This window comes from Stenella coeruleoalba, assembly GCF_951394435.1.
Source record: "Stenella coeruleoalba genome assembly, chromosome: 14".
Taxonomy (NCBI): Eukaryota; Metazoa; Chordata; class Mammalia; order Artiodactyla; family Delphinidae; genus Stenella; species Stenella coeruleoalba.
In genome coordinates, this window is record NC_137160.1 from 18,931,009 (window position 1) to 18,953,096 (window position 22,088).

Below are 22,088 nucleotides of genomic sequence, written 5' to 3' on the forward strand. Positions count from 1 at the left end.
AGAGGGCCGGCTCCACACTACGGGAGAACCAGGCTCCGGCTTTCCGTCGGGGAGGCCTCCCTCTCCCGAGCCTCCCTCACTGACTCCGACTCCTCCGCGCAGGTCTTTGGAGTTTAATTCCTTAATTTATTTAGAAACTACACTTTTGAGTCAAAGAACAGAGGCAAGGACCGGGAACAAGAAGCAACGCGCGTGAACACGGACGCCGCCTCGAGAGCCCTTACAGGTCTAGCCCACGCACGACACCCGCCCGAACCCCGCCACCCGCCTCCTTTCCCGGAGGAGGCGTGGCCCGCACGCGTCGCCATCTTGGTCGCCTCTCTAGGCACTCTGTTTACTACTCTATGGTTGCCCGCTCCCGCCCCGCCCCTCCCCAGTCATTGTCTGGAGGAGCAGCCACGGCCGCAGCGCCTTCTCTTTATAAGTCCGCAGTGCCCGGATGTGAATGGATTACAATGTATCTTTCAGGGAAACCTATTATTATCAATGTGACTCCACGGGGGAGTCAATGGTGATGATCAGGAGGAGGAGGATGATGATGATGAGACACCTCTAAACTTGGAACAAGTTTAAGGCTTTATAAGAGGAGAAGAAAAAAAAAACCACCAACAAGATTTGTTTGAGGAAAAATTATAACTATCCTGTGTTGATATTTTTTTTATAAACAATAAGAAAAAGTTGTTGGATTTTTTTTTAATGATTTCTTTTTTGGGGGAGGGAATTTTGTTGCAGTTTTATGGTGGAATATGCAAAAACCAGAGCCAGGTGCATAATCTTGTATTCTGTGGATATCCCTGGAGCAGAACTGAGTACCAGTTAAAATACTTTTTTGGGGGATACACATGTGAGATACTAAGTACTTGCAGAAGATTTTTGTCTCTCTTTTTAAAGTCACTTTCCTTGGAATATTGTGAGCATATTTGTGGCCATTTAAGGTAACGTTACAATTTGCTGTCAGAGTAAACTGTTTGTAATTGAATTTAATATTTTAAATGTCGATCCCAGTGTTTTATTAAAACAAAAGGAACAACCTATTAAATAATCGCCAATGGGAAAAAGTGTGTGCATGCATTTTGTGTATGTACTCGCACATCTAGCAATAACAGGGTTTATAGAATGTGTATTTTAACACACGTTAAAATAGCGTATGTTGCATATACTGGATAAAGTACGCTTGTTATTACGAAACGATAGAATTATGCAGCTTAATTTTTATCCTAAAAAGTGATGTGAAAAAGTATGTTTTAAGAGCATGCAGGGCCTGTAATGGTAAATGTTGAATTAAAAACTTAAAGTGCTGGCGAACGGGGACTTAGCATGCCTAGGAACTCAAGTGTAAAAACAAAACAACATCCACCCTCAAAAATTGCCTTTTTTGTTGTTGTTGTTGAAGTTTGCAGCTATACTATTCTGTGACTTAAAAGGGAGGGGATAAAAACGTATGTAATTTAGGTTTCGCCCCCAACGCAGAACTACCGACATGAAAATCTCCCCAGCAAAATGTGGCTTGGTTTATATCTGGAAAAGAAAAATATTGTTCCTCTTGGCAAAGTCTTTTTGCATCACGTGTATTTGCAGCCTAGTATAAACTTGCTTTGCCGTGTGTGGATGTGTGAGTGAGAGGGAACGAGAGTCAGAGAAAGAAAGGAGGGGATGTAAACTCGAATAAATTTCAAAGTGCCTCCGATGGATGAAACGGGCAAAAACTGAACTGTTCAGGCTTCAGATTGTAACTGACGTTCTGAGGGAAAATGAGGTGCTCGATGAAATTTCGTTTGTATTTTTTTTTTTTTTTTTTTGCGCGGCGGGGGAGGTGTTGAGATTTTTTTTTCTCCGGGGGGGGGGTGCATCCCAGCCAGCCCGACCCGAGCGAGCCGCGTCTCCCCGCCGGAGGCCCCCCACCCATTTCTTTGCTGAACTTGCAATTCCGTGCGCCTCTGCGTGTTTCCCCCTCCCCCCCTTCCCTCGTCCCCTCCCCTCCCCGGAGAAGAGAGTTGGTGTTAAGAGTCAGGGATCTTGGCTGTGTGTCTGCGGATCTGTAGTGGCGGCGGCGGCGGCGGCGGCGGGGAAGGAGCGGGCGCGGGCGCAGGCGGAGGAGGTAGAGGCGGTGGTTAGACATGAACGCCGCCTCGGCGCCGGCGGTGCACGGAGAGCCCCTTCTCGCGCGCGGGCGGTAGGTACCGGCGCCGGCGGGGCTCGGCGGGGCTGGTGCGCCGGGCGGCGTGGGGCTCGGGCTCGGCGGCCCCGCACGCGGCTCCGCGCCTCCCGTGCCGCGGGCTCCCGGCTCCCGGCGCTCCCCCTGGAGACACCCCTTCCTCTCCCGCGCCTCTTCCCTCCCCCTCGTCCCTACCCCCCCCTCGGCCCCCCCTCCCCGGCAGTGCCACTTGGAGAGACCGATGACTTTGCCAAGGCCCTGACTTTAATTTTTACAACCCTTTCTTTCACAAATTAGGGTGCTGGACCATTACGGGACCCGACCCTCCACTCCGCTTCCCTCCCCCCCGCCCCGCTTTCGTCGACCCTGTCACCCCTCCCCCTTTGGACGTGTTTTCACTCCAGAGACGCTCATCTTTAATTTCTTTATAGCTACTTTGAAACGCAGAGGGGAGTGGTGTGTGTGTGTGAGCGTGTGTGTGAGCGTGTGTGCGTGTGTGAGTGTGTGTGGGGGGGGTGGGGGGAAAGTTGAGACCGGATCGTTCTGAGTAGTTTCTCTTTTCTCTGGGATCCATTCATTTCTCGCTCTACCTCCTGTTGCATAAAATGATGCGCTGAAGAGCGGCTTTTTTTTTTTTTCCTTCCCGGATTTGGTTTTATAGTGGATGTTACCAGTTTTGATCGTCTCTTTGGAAATACAATATCAATAGCAGTTTTTTGTTTTTTTTTGTTTTTGTTTTTTTTGCTATTGCTGCCTATTCCTTCTTAAAAAAAAAAAGCAACAAAAAACAACTCTCCTGTCCCTCCCTCCTTTCTACCTTATTCCCATCCGCCCTCACATCCCTACCCCACAACCCCCCCAGTCTCCAAAAATCCGATTGTGTTTTCTCCAAGGATTGGGACTGGATTTTCTGATTGCGGTTATTTCCATGTTTCTAGGTTTGTGTGATTTTGCTAAAATGCATCACCAACAGCGAATGGCTGCCTTAGGGACGGACAAAGAGCTGAGTGATTTACTGGATTTCAGTGCGGTAAGAAAGAACGGTGGAAACTAACAACAGCTGTGAAACAAAACAAAACAAAACAAAAAACCCAAACACTTTGAGCTAGAAACCAATAATAATCTAAAGAACAGGAATAATTTTTAATTGGCTGAGTCCTTGGTAAACATGAAGGTCTTTTTGATAAGTTTTTAACTACAATTTTTGGGTGTGATGGACGATTCAGGCTTTTTTTTTCAGAGTCTTAATTACTTGCTTTTGAATTTCCTACCCACCGAATCCCCCAAATAATGGAGTCTCACTCCAATGGAAGGGAAAAACAGACACCCCTAAAACTGTAAACCACCCCTAAACTTGACCTTATCTGAACACTGAGAGTACTGATACTTTGTGCACTACTCATTTTATTTATTTATTTTTTCTGAAAATGGAAAAGAGAAAATAGGAGACCCCAGTTGTCTCAGAGTTTTAAACTGATGATGCTTTGGATTAGTAGGACCTGTAGTCCTCATTACATCTTTTCCTGGGATTCTGAAAACTCGTGTGCATATGCTGAGCATACATTCTTTAGAACCCTTTAGACGGTCTTTGTAAATCTCGGAGTCGTGAGATCAGCACAAAGCAGAACTTACACACTTGTGGAGTTTTATGACGGAACTTGGTCCTTCTCCATCCCTTTGCTTCCCTTCCCCATACCAAGTCCCAAACATGTCAGGGGAAATAATTCATTTTTAATGCCAGATGAGTTTGGTGTAAGATGCATTTGCAAAGCAAAATAAAAAGAATCCACAAAACACACAAATAAAATCCAAACCGCCTTCTAAGTGGGGCTCTTTCATGTTGCTGCTGCTGCTGCCGCTACTGCTGCTATTGCTGCTGCTGCTGCTTCTCTTCTAGACCTTTTGGAGAAATGGCTTTCGGAAGTTTTGCCAGGAAACGTGGCCCTAGGCAGCTTTGTAGCCCCCTTTCTGCTTGCTGCACTTTCTCCATTCGTTTCTTTGCTTTTTGCAGGCTCTGACTCAGGGAAGGTGCGCATTATCCACTAGATACGTCGAAGAAGAGGGAAACCAATTAGGGTCGAAATAAATGCTGGAGAGAGAGAGAGTGAAAGAGAGAGAGAGAGTGAGAGAGAGAGAGAGAGAGAGAGAGAGAGAAGCAGAGAAAGAGAGGGAGAGAGAGTCTTGCTTCAAATTGCTCTCATGTTAGAGACGAAATGAGAATTTAGTGCAGGTGGCACTTTTATTTTTATTTGGGTTCACATATGACAGGCAAATCCTATACGGGATGGAAATGGACATTGCCACGTTTATGGCCAAGGTTTTCAATATAAAACAAGCAACTTTCTTCTCCTTTGTAAAACTAGTGTTTTCTAGAGAGCTTGCTGCCCTCCAAACTGAATCTTGTTCACATCATGGGGACTGTGTTCGTTTAAAATGTAGTCCTACCTAGTTCTGGCGATCTAATGAACCTGAGGAAAAAGAAAACAGTGGTTAAGGTTGGGGTGGGGGGAGAGTGATTGGTAATGTTGTGCCTGTTTTCGTTTTAAGTTGGATGGTGATGTATTTTACTAAAATGAGCCCTTAGCATAAACTGTATATTGTATAGGGAGAGTATGAAAGATCTTTGATGAACTCTGAAGGCACAAATGTCGTCTTTTCAACAGTAATGTTTCTTTGTTTCTTTTAGATGTTTTCACCTCCTGTGAGCAGTGGGAAAAATGGACCAACTTCTTTGGCGAGTGGACATTTTACTGGCTCAAGTATGTAAATTCTTTTCTTAGTGTGTAGTTAAATGTTCTTAGCTGTTTATTCACTCATGGTATATTTTTGGCTCTGTTGAAGTGTTCTGAAAAAGTCATTGAAATTTTAGCCTGTAATGATATGGTTATTTCATTATCCATTAGTGGTATAACTTAGGCAAAAACATTATCTTTTGCAAAATTAAAAGTAGGGTTTTTAAAAAAAAAAAAAAATCAAGGAAACTGTCTCAGAATTCATCACTTACTTTAAAAGCAATTTTCTGATACAATTGTAATCAAACACGTGAAGATAAGGCAGTGTTAACATGGGGGAATATATTAATGTTTCCTTATTTGAAAATAGAGGGAAAAATCTAACTTTCATGAAAAGGGCAAATCCCTTGTAAATAATATCAATTTTATTGGGTACTATGTATAATTAACCCTTTTAAAGAAATGAGCGCTTAATTTTGCAGATGAATGCTGTGTAGTAAACCATAGCTGTAAATAGAGAGACTCCTGCTAATCTGAGAGCGAAATATGAATTCATTTATATTTAAAATATCCTTTTTGGTGCTTCAGTTTTTTTTTTTTTTTTAAGAATTTACTTGTGCAATGAATTTTTCTATATTTAAAGTTGCAAATTTGGAAGGACTTTTACATTTTATAAATGAAAGGTCTTTGGCTGATGCTTTAAAAAGACATTAGCGCTATTCACAAAGGAATCTGTGTGTGCAGTGATTATCTGGTATCTAAGGAGGAGTTTTAATAGGGGACTCTCTGAAGGTCTCTTATTAAAAGTGAAAACTGAAAATATGCTATTCGTTTAAAACGTATTTTTTTTGTCTAGTGAATTTCATATCAGAAGGAGGCATACATTGCTCTCCTTTAGGTTCAAGGCTTAAATCCATTTATGCTTGTTAAACAGCTGTAGTATTTTAGGAGTTCTGGCAGTGGTACATAACAGGACATTAGACAGAGTCCTGTTCTTAAGTCAGACTGGTAAATGTTGACATCGTTTAGTTGTGAGATACCAGTGGAATTGTCTGTTAGCTATTGAAGATAATTTCACATCTCTTAATATTCATTTGGTGTTGTAGCAGTGAAAGAAATCTGTTCATCTTTGTGATTTGTATAATTGGTATTTTTTAAATAAAATTAATGGCATTTAAAAGTTGCTCATTTCTAGATAAGTTACTTCTCCTTTGCTGGCCCCCATAAGTCTAAGGGATTTTTTATCTCTACAACTTGATTTGTGAAATATGAGATGCCTCCTATAGTTACATTTTATCTTTTATTTTGGGGGGTCCACTTTGATTAAAAGGGCTACTGACCATATGTTTGTGTTTTACTGTCCTGGACCCTGTTATAATTTTCATTTGGGACTTAAAATTTTTTTTGTTGTTGTATTCGTATTGTGTCTTCCAAATTTCTTTATCGTGTTCTCTATACAACTTTGAAGGAAAGATGAGTACAAGTATCTCATGTAGGCAGATTAATTTTTCATGATAGACAGTATCAAAACAGTTGCTAACTTTATCTCTGACAGTAACTTTCTTCATGATTTTCCTTAAGAAAATGTATAGTTGAAATCTGAAAGTAGATTATGTCAGAAAGGCTCAGAGATAGACTGCTTTCAGAGTCAGTGCAAAAATACTCTTTTGTACTTTGTAAAAATTGACACATTTGGAATAATTAAGTATATCAGCTTAGTTATAGTTTAATAAAGTAAGGTGATTTAGAAGCATGAAATTGTGTTACATTTAAAAAGATAACTGTGCATCTGGTCCCTTTTCTATGTTCACATTTAAATGAAGTCCTTGCTATGATGTTTAAGTGTTTACAGAGTGTAGGGTGAATAAGTATGAATATGTATTAATGCATTTTGGAAAATGATCATATACTGAAACTTACAGAGTTCTTAAGACAGTATATCTGTATATGTAAACCTAGACAGAGGCTTCATCCTTAGTGAGACGTGTTGTGATATTTCCAATGAATATGCTGTGATTATTTTTAAGGTGTTAAACTTTAAGTGACGTCGTACCAGAGGTGTAGTTTTCAGGCCCAAATGTTTACTTGTAAAGGTAAAAAGTGTAGTGCCGATTTTGTTCTCGCTGCTGGATTGAAAATGCAGGGTATTCATCCAGTGCAGTATGATGGGGACTATAATATACACAGTACAGATTGGAGTGTTGGTTTTTCTCATCTGTCCAAGACACAGTTAGGTGGCTTTGTTTCCACTCAGTAACAAAGATAAGTCCCTTTTAAAGCATAACAAATAAAAAAAAAAAAATGAGGAAAACTGCATTTTGCTCCTGGAAGGATGAACTAGGAAACTTTGGACTGAGAAATAATTTTCTAAATGTACATCAGGTTAATATCCATTGTCCCAAGGGTGCTCAGATGTCACTTCCATGGGTAGCTTTGAAACTTGGGTCCAGAGAAAAAAGGTCCAAAGTATAAGTGAACTGTTCATATTGGAAAAACCAGCTCTGTTTTTTCAGAGTGAGGCATGGTAATGTTTCATGCTTAAAGTTCTCAGTAGCTGTGGATTCCATTCATATAGGGCGCTCCTTCGTGATTTGCAATGTGAGAATTAAAAAAAGTGTGGCCATATTGCCTTTAATCTTTCATTTCACAAACATGGTTTTTCCTACCACCTTAAGAAATGGTGAGGCTGCTAGGGAGAATGGAATGTAACCTGAGCTACAGCCTGACATTCCCAGGGAGCATTTTTCACATGAAAGGCTTTTGTCAACCCAGGAAAGGACCAGCAGTTTTTGTTTGATGTTTGCAGGTGTTCAGCAGAGAGCACTAAAACAATTCAGCCATGATAGTTCAGAGCTTGGATGACCTTAACGGGGAGAATTGGTGGGTTCTGGAATTATTTTTAAGAAATATTTGAAACCTATATGGTGACTTATATAAAGGGATTTCAGATCCATTATATCATTGATCTTAAAACTAGCTAAAAGCATCCACATGCCTGGATGATTGGAAAATTTTTCTCATTAAAAAGTAGGACGGCAAAGTTACCAGAAGAAAAAAAAATTCACCTAGAGTCTATAATTTATTGATGAACAGGGGTTTAATTTTCTAATATAACAAAACTACAGTTTCTTTGGTTACCTTTGAGTCTTTCATGAGCAAAAGATAAACATACTAGCTTTGGCATCTTTTACAAAGTAGTTTTAAAGTTGGGGCTCTAAAATTATCCATACTCAACAACAGTCCTGCTCACATCTGTTACATGTATTTACAGTTAGTCTGTGACGGATCCTACATCTTCCTCCCTTAGTTTAAAAGTTGAGCCTTTTCCCCCGTAACTGTTTAGCTTTACTTAGGTGTTCAGCATTTGTTAAAGGTGCCAAATGGATGGGTGTTTTAACAATTAAGAGCAGCAGTAAAACACACCACATCCCTGTCATGGTCATTTTTGGAAGAGAAAAAACATTTCTTGACATTCACACAAGTTATTTTACTGATACCCACATGACACCCAAATGACACATCAGTTTGGTAAATTCAGTAAGAAAAAATAAATCGCTCCAATTGGTAGTTCTGTATCACAGAGAAAATTCAAATGGTCAGCATTCTGAATTAATATCCATCCGTACAGTTTGAGTTCATGATTATGGCGTGAAAAAACAAATGGTCTCCCTTAAAGGTATTTGTGGAGTACACTTATTTAATTGTGTGTGTGTGTGTGTGTGTGTGTGTGTGTGTGTTTTAAACAGCCTTACTATTATAGTGCAGTTCATAGTGGTTGTATGGCTTTTATAAAATGCAGAATAATTTAACAGGTTACAAAATAAGCAAAGTGGCATTAAATCCATTCTGTTAGAATCATAGAATTTGGGGGATTGAACCCCTTAGAAAGAGACAGCCCAGTGCCTTCATTGTACAAAGAAAACTGAGGCCCAAGTTAAGAGGTTCTGAACTATGCCTTTATTTGCTAATCTAAGAAACAAGTTTTGATTTGCTAATTTTGTATGGCCCTGCAAATCCTTTTATTGGAGTAATATTGGTTTCACTGCTCTGTTTTTCTAAATTTGTATTTTGCATAATAGGGTATCAGGATTTGTGTGCTGATCTTTGTGCCTACAAATTCTTCTAAGTGCACATGTGCCCTTTGAATGCTTTTTAAGGTTTGGAGCTGAATTTTGGATTGTTGATCATTCTCTTTTGCCTGATCTGGCCTGTGACTATTTGCAAGATGTTAGATTGAATAACAGGGGTGGCTGGGCATGACACTGACAGAATTAAAGTGCTTCTTACTATGCCAAGTGGTGTACTATGCACTTTATATTCTTGTATTTTTGAAATCCTCACAAGAACCCAGTGAGATGCCAAGATTACCATGCTCAATTTATAAATGAGGAAACTGAGATTCAGAGATGGTAAACTACTTACCCTCAAGGCAGCCAGAATGAATCAGGTTCTAAACCCAGGTCTGCCTGGTCTGCCTAGCTCAGTGTCTTTTGAGACACACACACACACACACACACACACACACACACACACACACACACACAGACACAGAGTCAGATATAGCTTATTATTTCAATATCTTATAGGCTTAAGGATATATTATTGAGGCTTGGTGTGCAATACTCTTCCTGATCTTTACAGTAGATAAACATTTTTAAAAAATATGTTTAAGATAATGGTATAAACCATGTCCATTATTTTTCCTGCTTTCTTATCCAAACTAAGCTTCTAGTTTATGTTGGATTTCAATGTGACTTAGTATCTCTCTCATATTTTTATTATTTTTTTAACAAGGAAAATATAGTAGGTAGTTTCAAAGTTGTGTTTTGGTTCTATTGTAAATGGACAGTCTGCTTGGGAACCAGTGAAAATATTTTCTTTTCAATTATTTTAATGTACCTAGTCAAACCAAAAGTTGAGGTAACCAAGCTTGCTCTGTTAATACCTAAAAAAAAAAAAAGGTTTCCTATCTTTTAACTGTAAAAAAAAGTTTTGCAGTTCCTTGTTAGATCTTTGAAACTTAATATTCAAGAACAAAAACCCTGAATTCTATCTGCATCACTAAAATAAGCAGTTTTGAAGTTTTGATATGTCTATTATCAGACATGTGCTTAAAATGTTACGTTTTCTAAATTCAGAAGGAAGAAGCAGTACTCTATTTGACATTGACTTAAGTAAATAAAATGCATTAAACAAGCGTAGGGATCCAAGATCTGTTGAGCCTGAAATGCTTAACATTTTTGACAGCATCAGCAAATTATCTTTACCCTACTATTGTAATGAGGAAATCACTTAAATAACAGATGAACAGCTAAGTCACATAAACATATATAATAGAACTATGTAATGAAAGTTTATGCTGTTAATTGCTCGAATCTGTCTTAAATGCTTAGAATCATGGAGCAGTAAAGACTGTCATATAAACAGTTTTGTTTTGAGCTTAAAATTATTCCTTTTTGCTTTCATCTGCTATGATAAACAAAGTAATTTTGGAAGCTTTACAGATCAAACATTTACTCCTAATGGTAAACTACATTTTATATTGGAAGTTTGCAGCCTTGTCCAAGGCAGAGAGTTGAGTCCTGGTGGCCCCAGGCTGCAACGTTTAGTATCATGATGCTATTTAGATCTGTTCCCATAAGCCAAGATAACAGATCTGAAGTTGTCTAATAAGGAACATGGTGTGTTTTGAAATGTTCTTCAGTTTACAAGTCTTGAACCAAAATGTTCTTGGCCAAACCTTTAGACCTTATACCTATATGTTGGGTAAGTCAGATTTTGCACAAAGCATCGAAATGAAGCTAGGTAGGAACAGAAAAAAAATCCCTTCCTTCCTTATTTTTTGTCTTTTATGAGCTATTTTTTTATGACCAGGTGTTCTTCCAAGTTAATTAGATGGTGCTGAGTATTAGAGAAAGTAAAGCAAAGCACATCAAAGTTATTTTTTTTAAAGGCTTTATTTATTTTTGTCACCGGCTTATTACTCTGAATAAAGTTTTCAAAATTGACCGCCAAGTTTATAAGCTTACACATGGGTTATCCATTTTCTAAATCTGTGATCCCACTTAGACTCAGCAGTGATGTAGGCACATGAGGTTTAGGTGGGTAATTTTCAACCATATGTCTCTTAATGCTTACGAGAGATGTAAGAGAAATAACAGTTTAATCTTTAGAGAAGATTGGTTGACACTTTCTATAAGTTTTACATATATATTTATATATATATTTTTAATCAGGCTCAAAGGAATAGCAAAAGTGTTGAAAAAGGTTGTCATATTTGCTTTCATTTCAACAATAAATAAAGGCCCAGTTAATCAGCATATCAGATAGCCAGGTGTGTTTAGAATCAGTTTATACGGAGGAACTTCAGGGCTGTAAGAAAGTATTCTATTTAAAGGTGCAGCCACTCGATTGTTCAAATGGCTGCTTTTGTACTTTTGTGTGACAATTAACATTTAATGAATGACTTTCTAAACTGCCATTGGTGGTAATTATTATATGCGGTTTATTAACTGCAATCCATTGTTGGATGTGCCTGTATTGATCTGTTTTGCAAACAACCCTTCACACGTTCAGCAGTATTTGTACATTACTTTTTAAAGAACCTGTTTCGTTTGCTGACGTTGATATTGCCCCTAAAATTTTTAGCTGACAAATGCCTCTTCGATCAGAGTGATTTTTTAATTAAATTAAAAATTCATTGTCTTTTCAGCTATAAAAATTTTGCCCTTCTTTCCTCAGGGAATCCCAAAGAAACTCCACAAGATTGCCTTTCAAGTAAAGGATTTATAGAAATTTAGACTTACCAGGAGACTTTAGAGATGTTCTATGATTTTATTTTTGGTTAAAGAGCTAAGGTTTGGGAGGGTTAAATGTCTTTTGCCCAAATCATACAGTTGGTTATGGGCTATAATAGGACACAAATGCAGATGTCCTGACCTGCTGCTCAGGGACCCCATGCTGCTTTTAATTAAGGTTTGGACTCAATCCGTTGGTACCAACTGTATGTTTCTTTAGAGGAGGAAAACTTGTATAATCTTCCATTTCTGAAAAATAATAAAAGTTCAGATCGTGAGAGATGGACAACGTAATCCAGCTCACTTGTCATCACATGCTCTAATTTGGCTAAGGCAGTTGACGAATAACTGTTAAAATGTATTGTGTTATTAAAAATAACAAAGTAAGACCCCTGATTAAATATCAGGGCTGTAATTTAATCTTGGGGGTTCTGGTGCTGTTCATAAACCATTTGGTTTTTTTCTGTAACAGATGACGTCAAAATACAGCTTGATTGAATTATGACCCTGGGTTACAGGAGCACCTGCTTGTGCCTCTTGACTTCATAGCATGTCAGCATTTCCATTACGAATTTTTTTTTTCTCTGACATTTTTAAGTTCAAATAGTTAAACGAGACTGGTGATTGGCATAGAAACTTTCAGCCTCCCGGGAAAAGACTATTTTCCCAATAAAACAGAGAAGGTGGTGACAAAGCCCCATTACGGAATACCTTTTAGAATGTTCTTCCTTGCTTTCATCTTCCATTAATATAAACATTCCCTTTTGGGGTACTTAGCTGAATTGCAAGGCATCCAAATGGAAGGTTTTGTATCTAAAATCTCCCAAGCCAAGACTTAACTCCAGGGCGTTCTGAGGACTTTTAAACTAGGGAAAGACCTACCTTCTGTGAAGGAAGATATTGAAATGATAGCTCTGGACACTCCAGTTTTCATCTTGTGTAAAATGGTGAAGAGCAAGATGAAAAACACGCACATTTGCATATCTTGTCAGTAATTACTTTTATATCCACTTAAGATGAGTAAAAATTGATAATGAATGGTTTAGAAAGGTCTATTTATTTATATCATTATCTGGAGACTCATAGCATAGCTTCAGTTTAGCCCCTCGGGTTTTAATATGTAGCCAGTGGAGATGGGATGTTGGTTGTGCCTATCTAGCCAGTTATTTTTTATCTACCTATCATAATTCTTATTGATGGTTCATCTAATATATATTTTTAGTACATGCTATGTACACATCCCCTGCGTTAGCAATTATAGGACTCAGAGGGCTTTGTGGGAGCAAGGTCCTGCCCTGAGAGGGCATGTATTTTGACAGGAAAGAATAGAAATGTACATGTTTAATTAATACTCAGTGTCCAGAAGACAAGTGTCATTAACATGGTGGGAGTTGAGGTAAAGAAAAACTTATTTCTTGCTGGGGGAACTTAATAATGAAGGTTTCATGGACAAATTGACTCTGATTCTTGAAAGAGGAGGAGTATTTTGACATGGGGCGTTGGGACGGAGCCTTTTATATCAAGATCACTGTGAACCAGGCACAGAGGAAGGCCGTTGCAAAGGGTGGATGAAAGAGAGCGGGTTCCTCAGCTTGGCAGTGGACTCAGTTATGGTCTAGGCACCTCAGTCACCTCCAGGCACACATTCCTGTCTTGGGTGCCTTTTTTTTTTTTCCTTTTCTGGTTTTGGGATTTCCCTTTGAGATAATCCAGTTCCTTCCCCAAATATATGTTTTTAATGGTAGTGGCAGCGTGGAAATCAAGATTTAGGTGTTCCCAGTTCCAAACTCTTCCTATTGTATCATTCAGCAGTGGAAGTTTTAAGCTAAGTTGGAGAAAATGATTTATTTAACTGAATTCTGGCAATCTAGATTCTCTTGCCATGTTTGCCGTTAAATAGCTGTTTCATATTGGCAAAGTGAATATAATGTGTCATACTGACATCACACATAGGAAAAATACGTAAATACCACCCTTTCCTTGAGTATTGGTCACATTACAGTGTCTTTCCCTCTGTGACCTCCTACTGTTTCAGTGATTCCAGTTTCCAGTTGAAGCCAACAATTCAAGTTCTAGTTGGAATTGACATAGGAGGAATTTATTAATGAATGTTTGCTACAGAATAGAAACAAGATTTTTTCGACAAAGGGCATATTCTAGACCCCTTTACCCATTTTTTTTAAAAAAAAATGTCCGTTTCGAACCTGTGTCTTCCCCAAACTTTTTCTTCACTTTCGAACATAAAGGATTCATGTTGGGAATATTTTGCAACCCTTCACCTTTAAACTCAGAGAGAAAACATTTTGGTCATCAGGTGGTAATCACGTTTCAAGATTTAATCTACAATTTCATACATAACCCAGTTTTGCAATTTTGAAAAGGAAGACCGCACAATGTCAATTTCAATCCTTGTTCAAATAATCATTATTTGTTGGGCGCCTTCTAGAACTTCATTGTCTAACTGGTATCCCAAACCATGGAATGATTTTCTGTTCTGCTGTTGGCACTGTGATTCTTCATTTAGTTTCTTTTGGCTGCAAAGGTTGATTTTCTTTTGACATCTAATTGCCCCCTGATTTTGTTGACCTCTTATTATTCTTCAATTTATCTTTTTAGCCCATGTGGAACTTTTTCTTTTTTACATGGGTGTACATTTTGTAGTGTCCCACTTTAATCCCTAGTAATTTTGGTAGAGTTGGATAAAGTGAGAAATACTCCATAATTACTTTAAGCAATTCATTTTACTTAAAAAATTCGTTATTGTTGATGAAGGCTTGATTGTTTAAAGAATGTTGAAAGCTTCAGAAAAGTGAAAGGGATGAATGTACATAGTGGTGTTTTTTTTCATTGTGAATATGTTTCACCGGAATAACAAGAGAATTATTAAGAATTATTAACTTTCATGTACACACTTGTTCATTCATTCATTTAGTAAATGTTTTTTGAGAGTCAAGATTCAAATTGCACTGCTAGGTATTATGGTGATATAAACAAGGAAAAATTTCAAGGCCAGCATTGCAGTTGGCATAGGATACTGCTGTCATTGGGTACAGGCTCTACGTTGATTCAGTAAGACAGTGCTTTTCGAATAAGTGATGTCAAAGTGTGGAAGTAGACTTCTTCCAAAGATGCTTTTTAAATATAACTACAGACTTTACAGTTTTAGCTGAAACATTGAAATCCTGTGTGTGTACTTCTACATGAGTATAAAGGAGAGAGAATGGACTTGAATGATTATGGAATTTGGACCTTGAAGAGCATTGTTATGATGTACTCTCAAATTTGGTACCAAAGACTTTTTGGGAGGCAATGACAATTATGCCCCATATGTTTTTGTTAGTTTTTTTGGGGGGGGGGATCAGAAATTAAAATATCAGATTTGTAGATAGTGCCCATTTACTTCAAGGGCACTAGATATTTTTGTTGTTGTTCCCACACTTGAATATTTTTAATATTTATTTAAAAATTCGTATGCAGGAAGTTATTCATTTACTTTCAGAATTTTGTATTGAGCATCCACCACGTATCAGGTAGTATGCTGGGTGCTAGAAATAAAATGATGAACAAAACAGACGCGGTTCTGCATTGGCTCAATGTAGGAGACATACATTCACTGAATAACCAACCAGAGAAATGTCAGCCTCTACGTTGAGAGGTGTGAGGCGTTAGATGAGTTTGCAATAGGGTATCTGACCACACAGTCAGGAGAACCTTCCCTGAAGCTGGCACACCTGACTGAGGTCTGAGGGGGAGGGGGAGGGAAGTGGGCTGGGGGTCAGCAGGGCATGGTGTTTGGGGACGAGCTAGAGCTTGGTTGGAGCTGAGGCAGGGGAGAGGGAAGGTAGGGGCCAGATCATGCCAGGCTGCGAGTCAGGGAGACTGTGCAGTTTCCTCCCACCAGATTTGTGCCTGGGAACACTCTGACTGCAGCCTGGAAAACACAGCTCAAGGGTAGTCAGGGTGGGTGGCCTGAACCAGCAGTGAGACTTTTGCAGGAACCCAGCTGAGAGATGGGGTTGCACACACACACCGTGGCATTTGCGTGTGTGTGTGTGTGTGTGTGTGTGTGTGTGTGTGTGTGTGTGTGTGAGAGAGAGAGAGAGAGAGAGAGAGAGAGAGAGAAACTTTCTATAACTTGAATACTTGCAAATTGACTGTATTTTATATCTTCTAACAGTAACCCTGAGACCTCGTTCAGCTACTGTGTGCTGTCGACTGCCTGTTTTGCACCCAAATGCCACAGAAGTGCTTTTTATTTTCTGAGAAAAGTGGAAGATTGATTTTGCAATTCTGTTGTGAGAGGGTGCAGAGGTGGGAGTGGGAGAAAGAGGCAAAAGGGACTCTGCTTTCTTATTTAATGGTCTTCAGTAATTACGCACTATTTAGGCTTCCTCTAGCTTATGTTCTAATTACCAGTAAACATTCTGGTGGTTCAGTTCAACCTGTGGAATTGAGTCCATCACACACCTGGGATCAGGTATCAGCACATTCCCACGCTGTTGCTGAGCATCTTTGGTGAACTTTAGGAAGGTGGTAGGATTTGTACGATATTCCGTCTGAGATGGAAACGCTGTTTACCTGATTCTCTTTTGTCTGAGGTGGCCATGGGGGAAAGTTATCTGGTAACTGTTGATTAGCCACGAAATAAAGTCTTTCACTTTGACACCTCCCAGTGAATAGCCCTGCTTCACCTTTCACTCTGACCATCTAGCTCCTTCTCTGCCCCGCTCCCTCCATTTTCTCACGAATCTTATGGTTTACTCTTGGGAGTCCCCTCTCAACCCACTATGTTTGTTAGTCCATTTTAGTTAGGAAAACTGTCACCATTCTTGCGGTATACTTACTGTTCAAGTTGAAGAAAAAAAGAGGTTTTTTCCCTCCTCTCTTCCTTGCCATCTTTGCTTCTGCCGGCTAGTTAGAGCGTTGGGGGAATGCCACGGGTATGGGCTGGATCCTGATAGCCACGCCAGTTAGTGATTCTTGGCCCCGTGACCCAAGAGCTCTGCGTGTGCTTCATCAGAAGGGTGCTGATAGGAGTGAGGTCTAGAACCATCTCTGCTGAGCTGAAAACCCCTTAGCACACGTGCCTTGTGCTGGTGAGTCAGTAGGTGATGCTGATGCAAGTGGACAGCATCCACGTGTTGTTCCTGCCTCCTGGAGAACTCCTTCAGCATCCAGGCGTGCACTGGTAATGCTCCGTTAAAAAAATCAAACAAAATGAAGTTACCTTCCTTCTGGGGTGCGGAGGGCACGCAGGGTGCTTCCACAGTTATCTGTGGTGCTTTATTTTTTTGGAAAGAAAAAAATGGTAGAATGTTATGGTTGACACCTCAATGCTCGAAATATTTCATAATAGAAACAAAACAAAAGCGTAACAAACCAAACACATACTCTCCCTCTCATTCACACTCCCTACTGACTGGTCCTCTTTCTTGGGCTCCTTTACAACAAGAGTTTTGTTGACTGTTGACTACACTGGTGGCTTCTGTATCCCTTCCTTCCATTATACTTTTTATAAGTCTCACCCCAACCAAATATTCCAAAACATTTTATCTTTTGATGTTTGATACCTACAAAATAATACATGTAGCATATATGAATTATGAAGCTAAATGATGGAGTGAAGACCAGGGGACCCACCACTCACTGTCAAAACTAGAGCATCATCAGAACCATCTGGGTTTCTTCCTTATCCGCATTCCCCTGTCTTTCTTGCCAGAGGTAAATATTCTCTTTTTTCTTTCTTTTTTTTCTTTCTTTCCACTTGACGGAGGATTATAAACATGGTATCATTCCTGTGTTGTATTGTGCCACTTGCTTTTTACACTTGGCATTGCATGTTTCAGATTTCTCCATGTTGCTGTGTGTGGCATTAGTTCATTTTCACTGCTGGTGAATATGCCTCAATTTATTTATGTATTTTCTAGTTAATGAACCTTTGGATTGATTCCCTTTTTTTGAGACTACACACTTTCCTAGCACCTCTTGACGCGTTCTTGATCATCTCTTTTGATCCCTGTAGATGTCTAAGAGTCAAATTTCTGGGATGTAGAGTCATGCAAATGTTACAAATGAAAAGGTAGTGCGGAATTGATTTCCAAAGTTGTTACCAATTTACACTCCTACCCACAGCATAAAAGGTTACGATGGGTGTATATTGTTGTCCACCTGTGGTGTTCTCAGATTTCTTAATTGTATCAATCTAGTGGGTGTACAATATAAAATGTATCTCACTGTGGTCTTAACTTGCATTTCACTGATGATTGATGAGGTTAAACATCTTTCTATGTATTTATTTATCATTCATGTTTCTTCTATGGAATCTCCCCTCCTCAGTTTTCTATTGAGTCTGTTTTCTTTTTAAATTTTAATTTTTTACTGCTTTGCGGATGTTCTTGTTATATATGTGGATAATAATTTTCTCAGTCACGCATGCTTCAAATACTTTCCCTTTTTTTATGACCTGTCTTTTTACCCTCCCTGTGGTATCTTTTGGTGAGCACAAGGCCTTAAACTTAATGTAGTCATTTTTTTTCCCTTTACCTTTTCATGTTGCGTGTCATGGTTGGAATATCCATCTCTACCTCAAGGTCATAAAGATATTCTCTTATATGTTTCTTCTGGAAAGCATTTTGTAGTTTTGACATCCATATTTAAGTTTTTAATACAGTTGGGATTGATTTTGTAGAGTGGGAAGTAGGGGTTCAATTCCACTTTTTCTTAAATATCTTGATATACATTTGTTCTAGAATCATTTATTGAAAAGCCCATACTTTCCGGAGGCATCCACAGTGCTATTTCTGCAATATTGTAAGTTTCTGTATTTGTAAGGGTCTTTCATTCTGAGTCCTTTTTTTCTGATCTGTTGGTCAGTTTGTCTACCCATGCCTCAGTGCCATATTGTAGTAAGTTTCATACCACATTTTAGTATATGGTAAGGTCCTTCCTCTTCTCATCCCACATGTACATTTTACTTTTAGCTATGTTTTTCCACAGAAATTTAAAAATAAGTTGGCCAAGGTCTTTCATAAGCCTTTTAGGGATTTTATTGAAGTTGCGTGGGATCTGATGATCAATTTGGGAAAAAATTAATATATCTTTAATAATGATTATCTCCACTCATTTATCTCTCCAATTCTTTAGGTCTTCTTTGATATCTCAAAGTTTCATAATTTTTTTCATGAGGTTGTGTATATCTTTTGATGATTTTTTCTCAGGTACCTTATTTTTGTTACTATTGATAATGGTATTTTCTTTTAAATTAAATAGTCAAATTGTTTGTCCCTGATATATATATAAATGTAATTGATTTTTGTATATTGATTTCATATTCAGCCATGTTGCTAAATTCTCTTATTAATTTTATTAATTTTAAATTATCTTTGTGTTTTCATTAGAGTTTTTCTTAGTCATATCATGTGTGAATAATGACAGTTCTGTTGTTTTTCCTTTCAAATCCCTTTCAGACAGATATATCTTTTTTTTTTTTTCTTTTCTTGTCTTACTCTGTGATACCTAGGACCTCAAGACATTCTTAAACAGAAACAGCAATACTGGGTATCCTTGTCTTTTCCCTGATTTTCACCATTGATATTGGTAGTTATTTCATTAAGGAAGTTTCCTTCTATACATATCTTGCTAAGAGTTTTACTGTGAGTGGTATTGAGCTTTATCAGTTTTTTCTACATATATTTATTTTTTAAATGATTTTTTTAAAGTATTGTTTTTAAACTTAAAAAAATTAATTAATTTATTTATTTTTGGCTGTGTTGGGTCTTAGTTGCTGTGTGTGGGCTTTCTCTGGTTGCGGCGAGCGGGGGCTACTCTTCATTGCGGTGCGCGGGCTTCTCATTGCGGTGGCTTCTCATTGCGGTGGCTTCTCTTGTTGCAGAGCACGAGCTCTAGGCGCACGGGCTCAGTAGTTGTGGCTTGTGGGCTCTAGAGCGCAGGCTCAGTAGTTGTGGTGCACGGGTTTGGTCGCTCCGCGGCATGTGGGATCTTCCCGGACCAGGGCTCAAACCCGTGTCCCCTGTATTGGCAGGCGATTCTTAACCACTGTACCACCAGGGAAGCCCCCTCTACATATATTTAAATTATGATTTTAAAAATCTCTTTAATCTGTTAATGTTGTGAGTGACATTTATATTTTTCCCTATGGTAAACTCCCCTTGGATTTTTGGGATTGATTAATGTGATTGATGTATTTTAATTACTCTTTTAAAAATAATATCCTGGACTCAGTTTTCTAATATTTTCTTTAGTATCTTGCATCTATGTTTCTAACTAAGATTGATATATAATATTTCTTCTCTTACCATCCTTATCTGGTTTTAGCTCCAAGATTATACTGACCTGTAAAATGAATAGAAGAGTATTTCCACTCTATCATCTCTCATCACTCATCACAAGAGTGTGTATAAATCTCAAATAATCTGTTCCTTGAAATTAGGTAAAACTTGTCTGTGTAAAAATCTGAGTGAGCCTCGAGTGAGATGATTTTAAAGCCCTGATACAATTTTTAAATATTAAAAATATTGAGAATGAGAATTTTACTTTGTTTTTTAGTTTTAGTTCATTTTAAAATTACATATATGAACAAAATTACATATCTGATAGATATAATATTTCACGTTTCATATAAAATTCTGAACTGATTACCATAAAGTTGTTCATGGTATTCTCTTGTTAGCTTTCTGATCTCTGCTGATTCTATAATTAAGTTTCGTTTTTCATTCCTGGTTTTATTTGTGTTTTCCTTGATCAAGATCACTAGATGTTTTTCTCATGTATTAGTCTTTACAAAAAGAATCAACTGTTGACTTTGTGGATTATTTGTGTGTGTTTTCCCACTTCATTAATTTTTCATCTTTATTATTGCCAGCTTTCTATTTGTTTTGGGTTTATTCTGATTTTTTTTCTAACTTCTTAAGTTGACCACTTAGCTCATTAAGTTGTTATCATTTATTTTGTTAATGTAAAAACTTAAGGCTCTAAAATGCCTTTTAAGTACTGCTGTCCCTGTATTCAGCGGTTTTAATATGTAACGTGTTCATTATATTTTATTTATAAGTATTTAAAATTTTCCAATATGATTTTTCTTCTTTAACTCTTGCAATATTTATTGATACCTTGAAAATTTTACAAATGAATGTTATTTATCTTTTTATTATTGACTTTGAATGTAATTTAATTGTTGTCAGAGAACTGTTCCATGTGACAACAGTTCTTTGTTTCTTGTGAACTTGCTTTATTGTCAGTTTTAATTAATCAGTTTTCATAAATGTTCCATTGTGTGCTTGGGAAGATTGTGTATTCTTTTATTATTGAGTTGAAGGATTTATGTGTCCAGAAATTTAAGCTTGTTAATTGTGCCTTAAAATCATCTGTACCTTTACCGGAGTTTTTTTTGTCTGCCTGACATTTTGTCATTGAGAGAAGTGGATTGAAATAATCCTCTATCATGGTGACTTTGCAGATTTCTCCCCGTGTTTCTGTTTTGGCTTTATACATATTGAAATTGTTTGTATTCAAGTTTAAAATGACTAGGTCTTCATGGTTAATTAAACTCTTTATCCACTTTATATGTGGTCATTCTCTTTCTACTATTTTGTCTTAAAGTCTATTTGGTCTGTTATTAGTATAGTTATCTCACTTTCTTTTTGTCTAATATTTGTCTAGTGTATCTACTTTTTAACTTATTAATTTCAACCCATCCAAGTTGGTTTGTTTTTAGTCTGCCAGCTACAGCTGGATTTTAATTTAATCTAATCAGATATCAAATTATTTAAGTCCATTTACATTTTTTTGTACTTTGGGTTAGGCCACTTACATAGACTACACTGTGAATATGGCTCTTGGAATGGTGTGACATAGTAGCTCTGTGATTAATGTCATCTAAATTTTAAATTTCTATTTGTATTGCTTCTTATATACTTTTTTTTCCTCTTATTCCTTTTAAAGTAATTAGTTAAGGTTTTGTTTGTTTTGTACTTTATTTTACCCTCCCATTGTGTGGAATTTATTTGGAATTTATTTCTGTTCTTTTAGTGATTACCTTTAAATTTTACTATGTATAGTTATCTGACAAAGTCTGAAGTTTGTCTATAGTATTAACTCCCCTTTGAAACAATTTTAGCACCATAGAATCCTGTTCCTTATATCACTGTCCTACCTATGAGAGTATTGTTGTTTGCAACTTTAAAATATTTTCTACAAATTAGATATTACTATTATCTAAACATTATAGACAGTGTTTAGATTTACTAGTTTACTAATATTTTTTGCTCAATACTTTCTGGCTTCTTTGACCTTTATGGGATCATTTTCATATTTGGTGAAGTATATCCTTTAGAGGTTTTTTGGTATAGGAAAGTTGGAGGTCAACTCTTGTATTTTTTAATCCAA

The 22,088-nt window shown here is 37.8% G+C and overlaps 1 protein-coding gene across 14 annotated transcripts in view; it reads left to right on the forward strand.

Annotated features, from left to right (window-relative positions):
- Positions 1 to 379: 379 nt before the first annotated feature.
- The window catches only part of TCF4 (transcription factor 4), a gene marked incomplete at its 5' end in the record, with an annotated part of 357,231 nt that continues 335,522 nt past the window's right edge, over positions 380 to 22,088 (forward strand). For 4 of the 14 annotated variants that reach the window (XM_079941960.1, XM_079941975.1, XM_079941971.1 and 1 more), the window contains 2 exons: positions 2,652 to 3,185; positions 4,842 to 4,914. In XM_079941960.1, coding sequence (XP_079798086.1) covers positions 3,084 to 3,185; positions 4,842 to 4,914 — 175 coding nt within the window. Of the gene's footprint in view, positions 936 to 1,632; positions 1,757 to 2,079; positions 2,174 to 2,651; positions 3,186 to 4,088; positions 4,184 to 4,323; positions 4,386 to 4,841; positions 4,915 to 22,088 lie in introns of those variants that run through there. The other 10 variants (XM_079941980.1, XM_079941974.1, XM_079941979.1 and 7 more) reach the window with 9 other exon arrangements.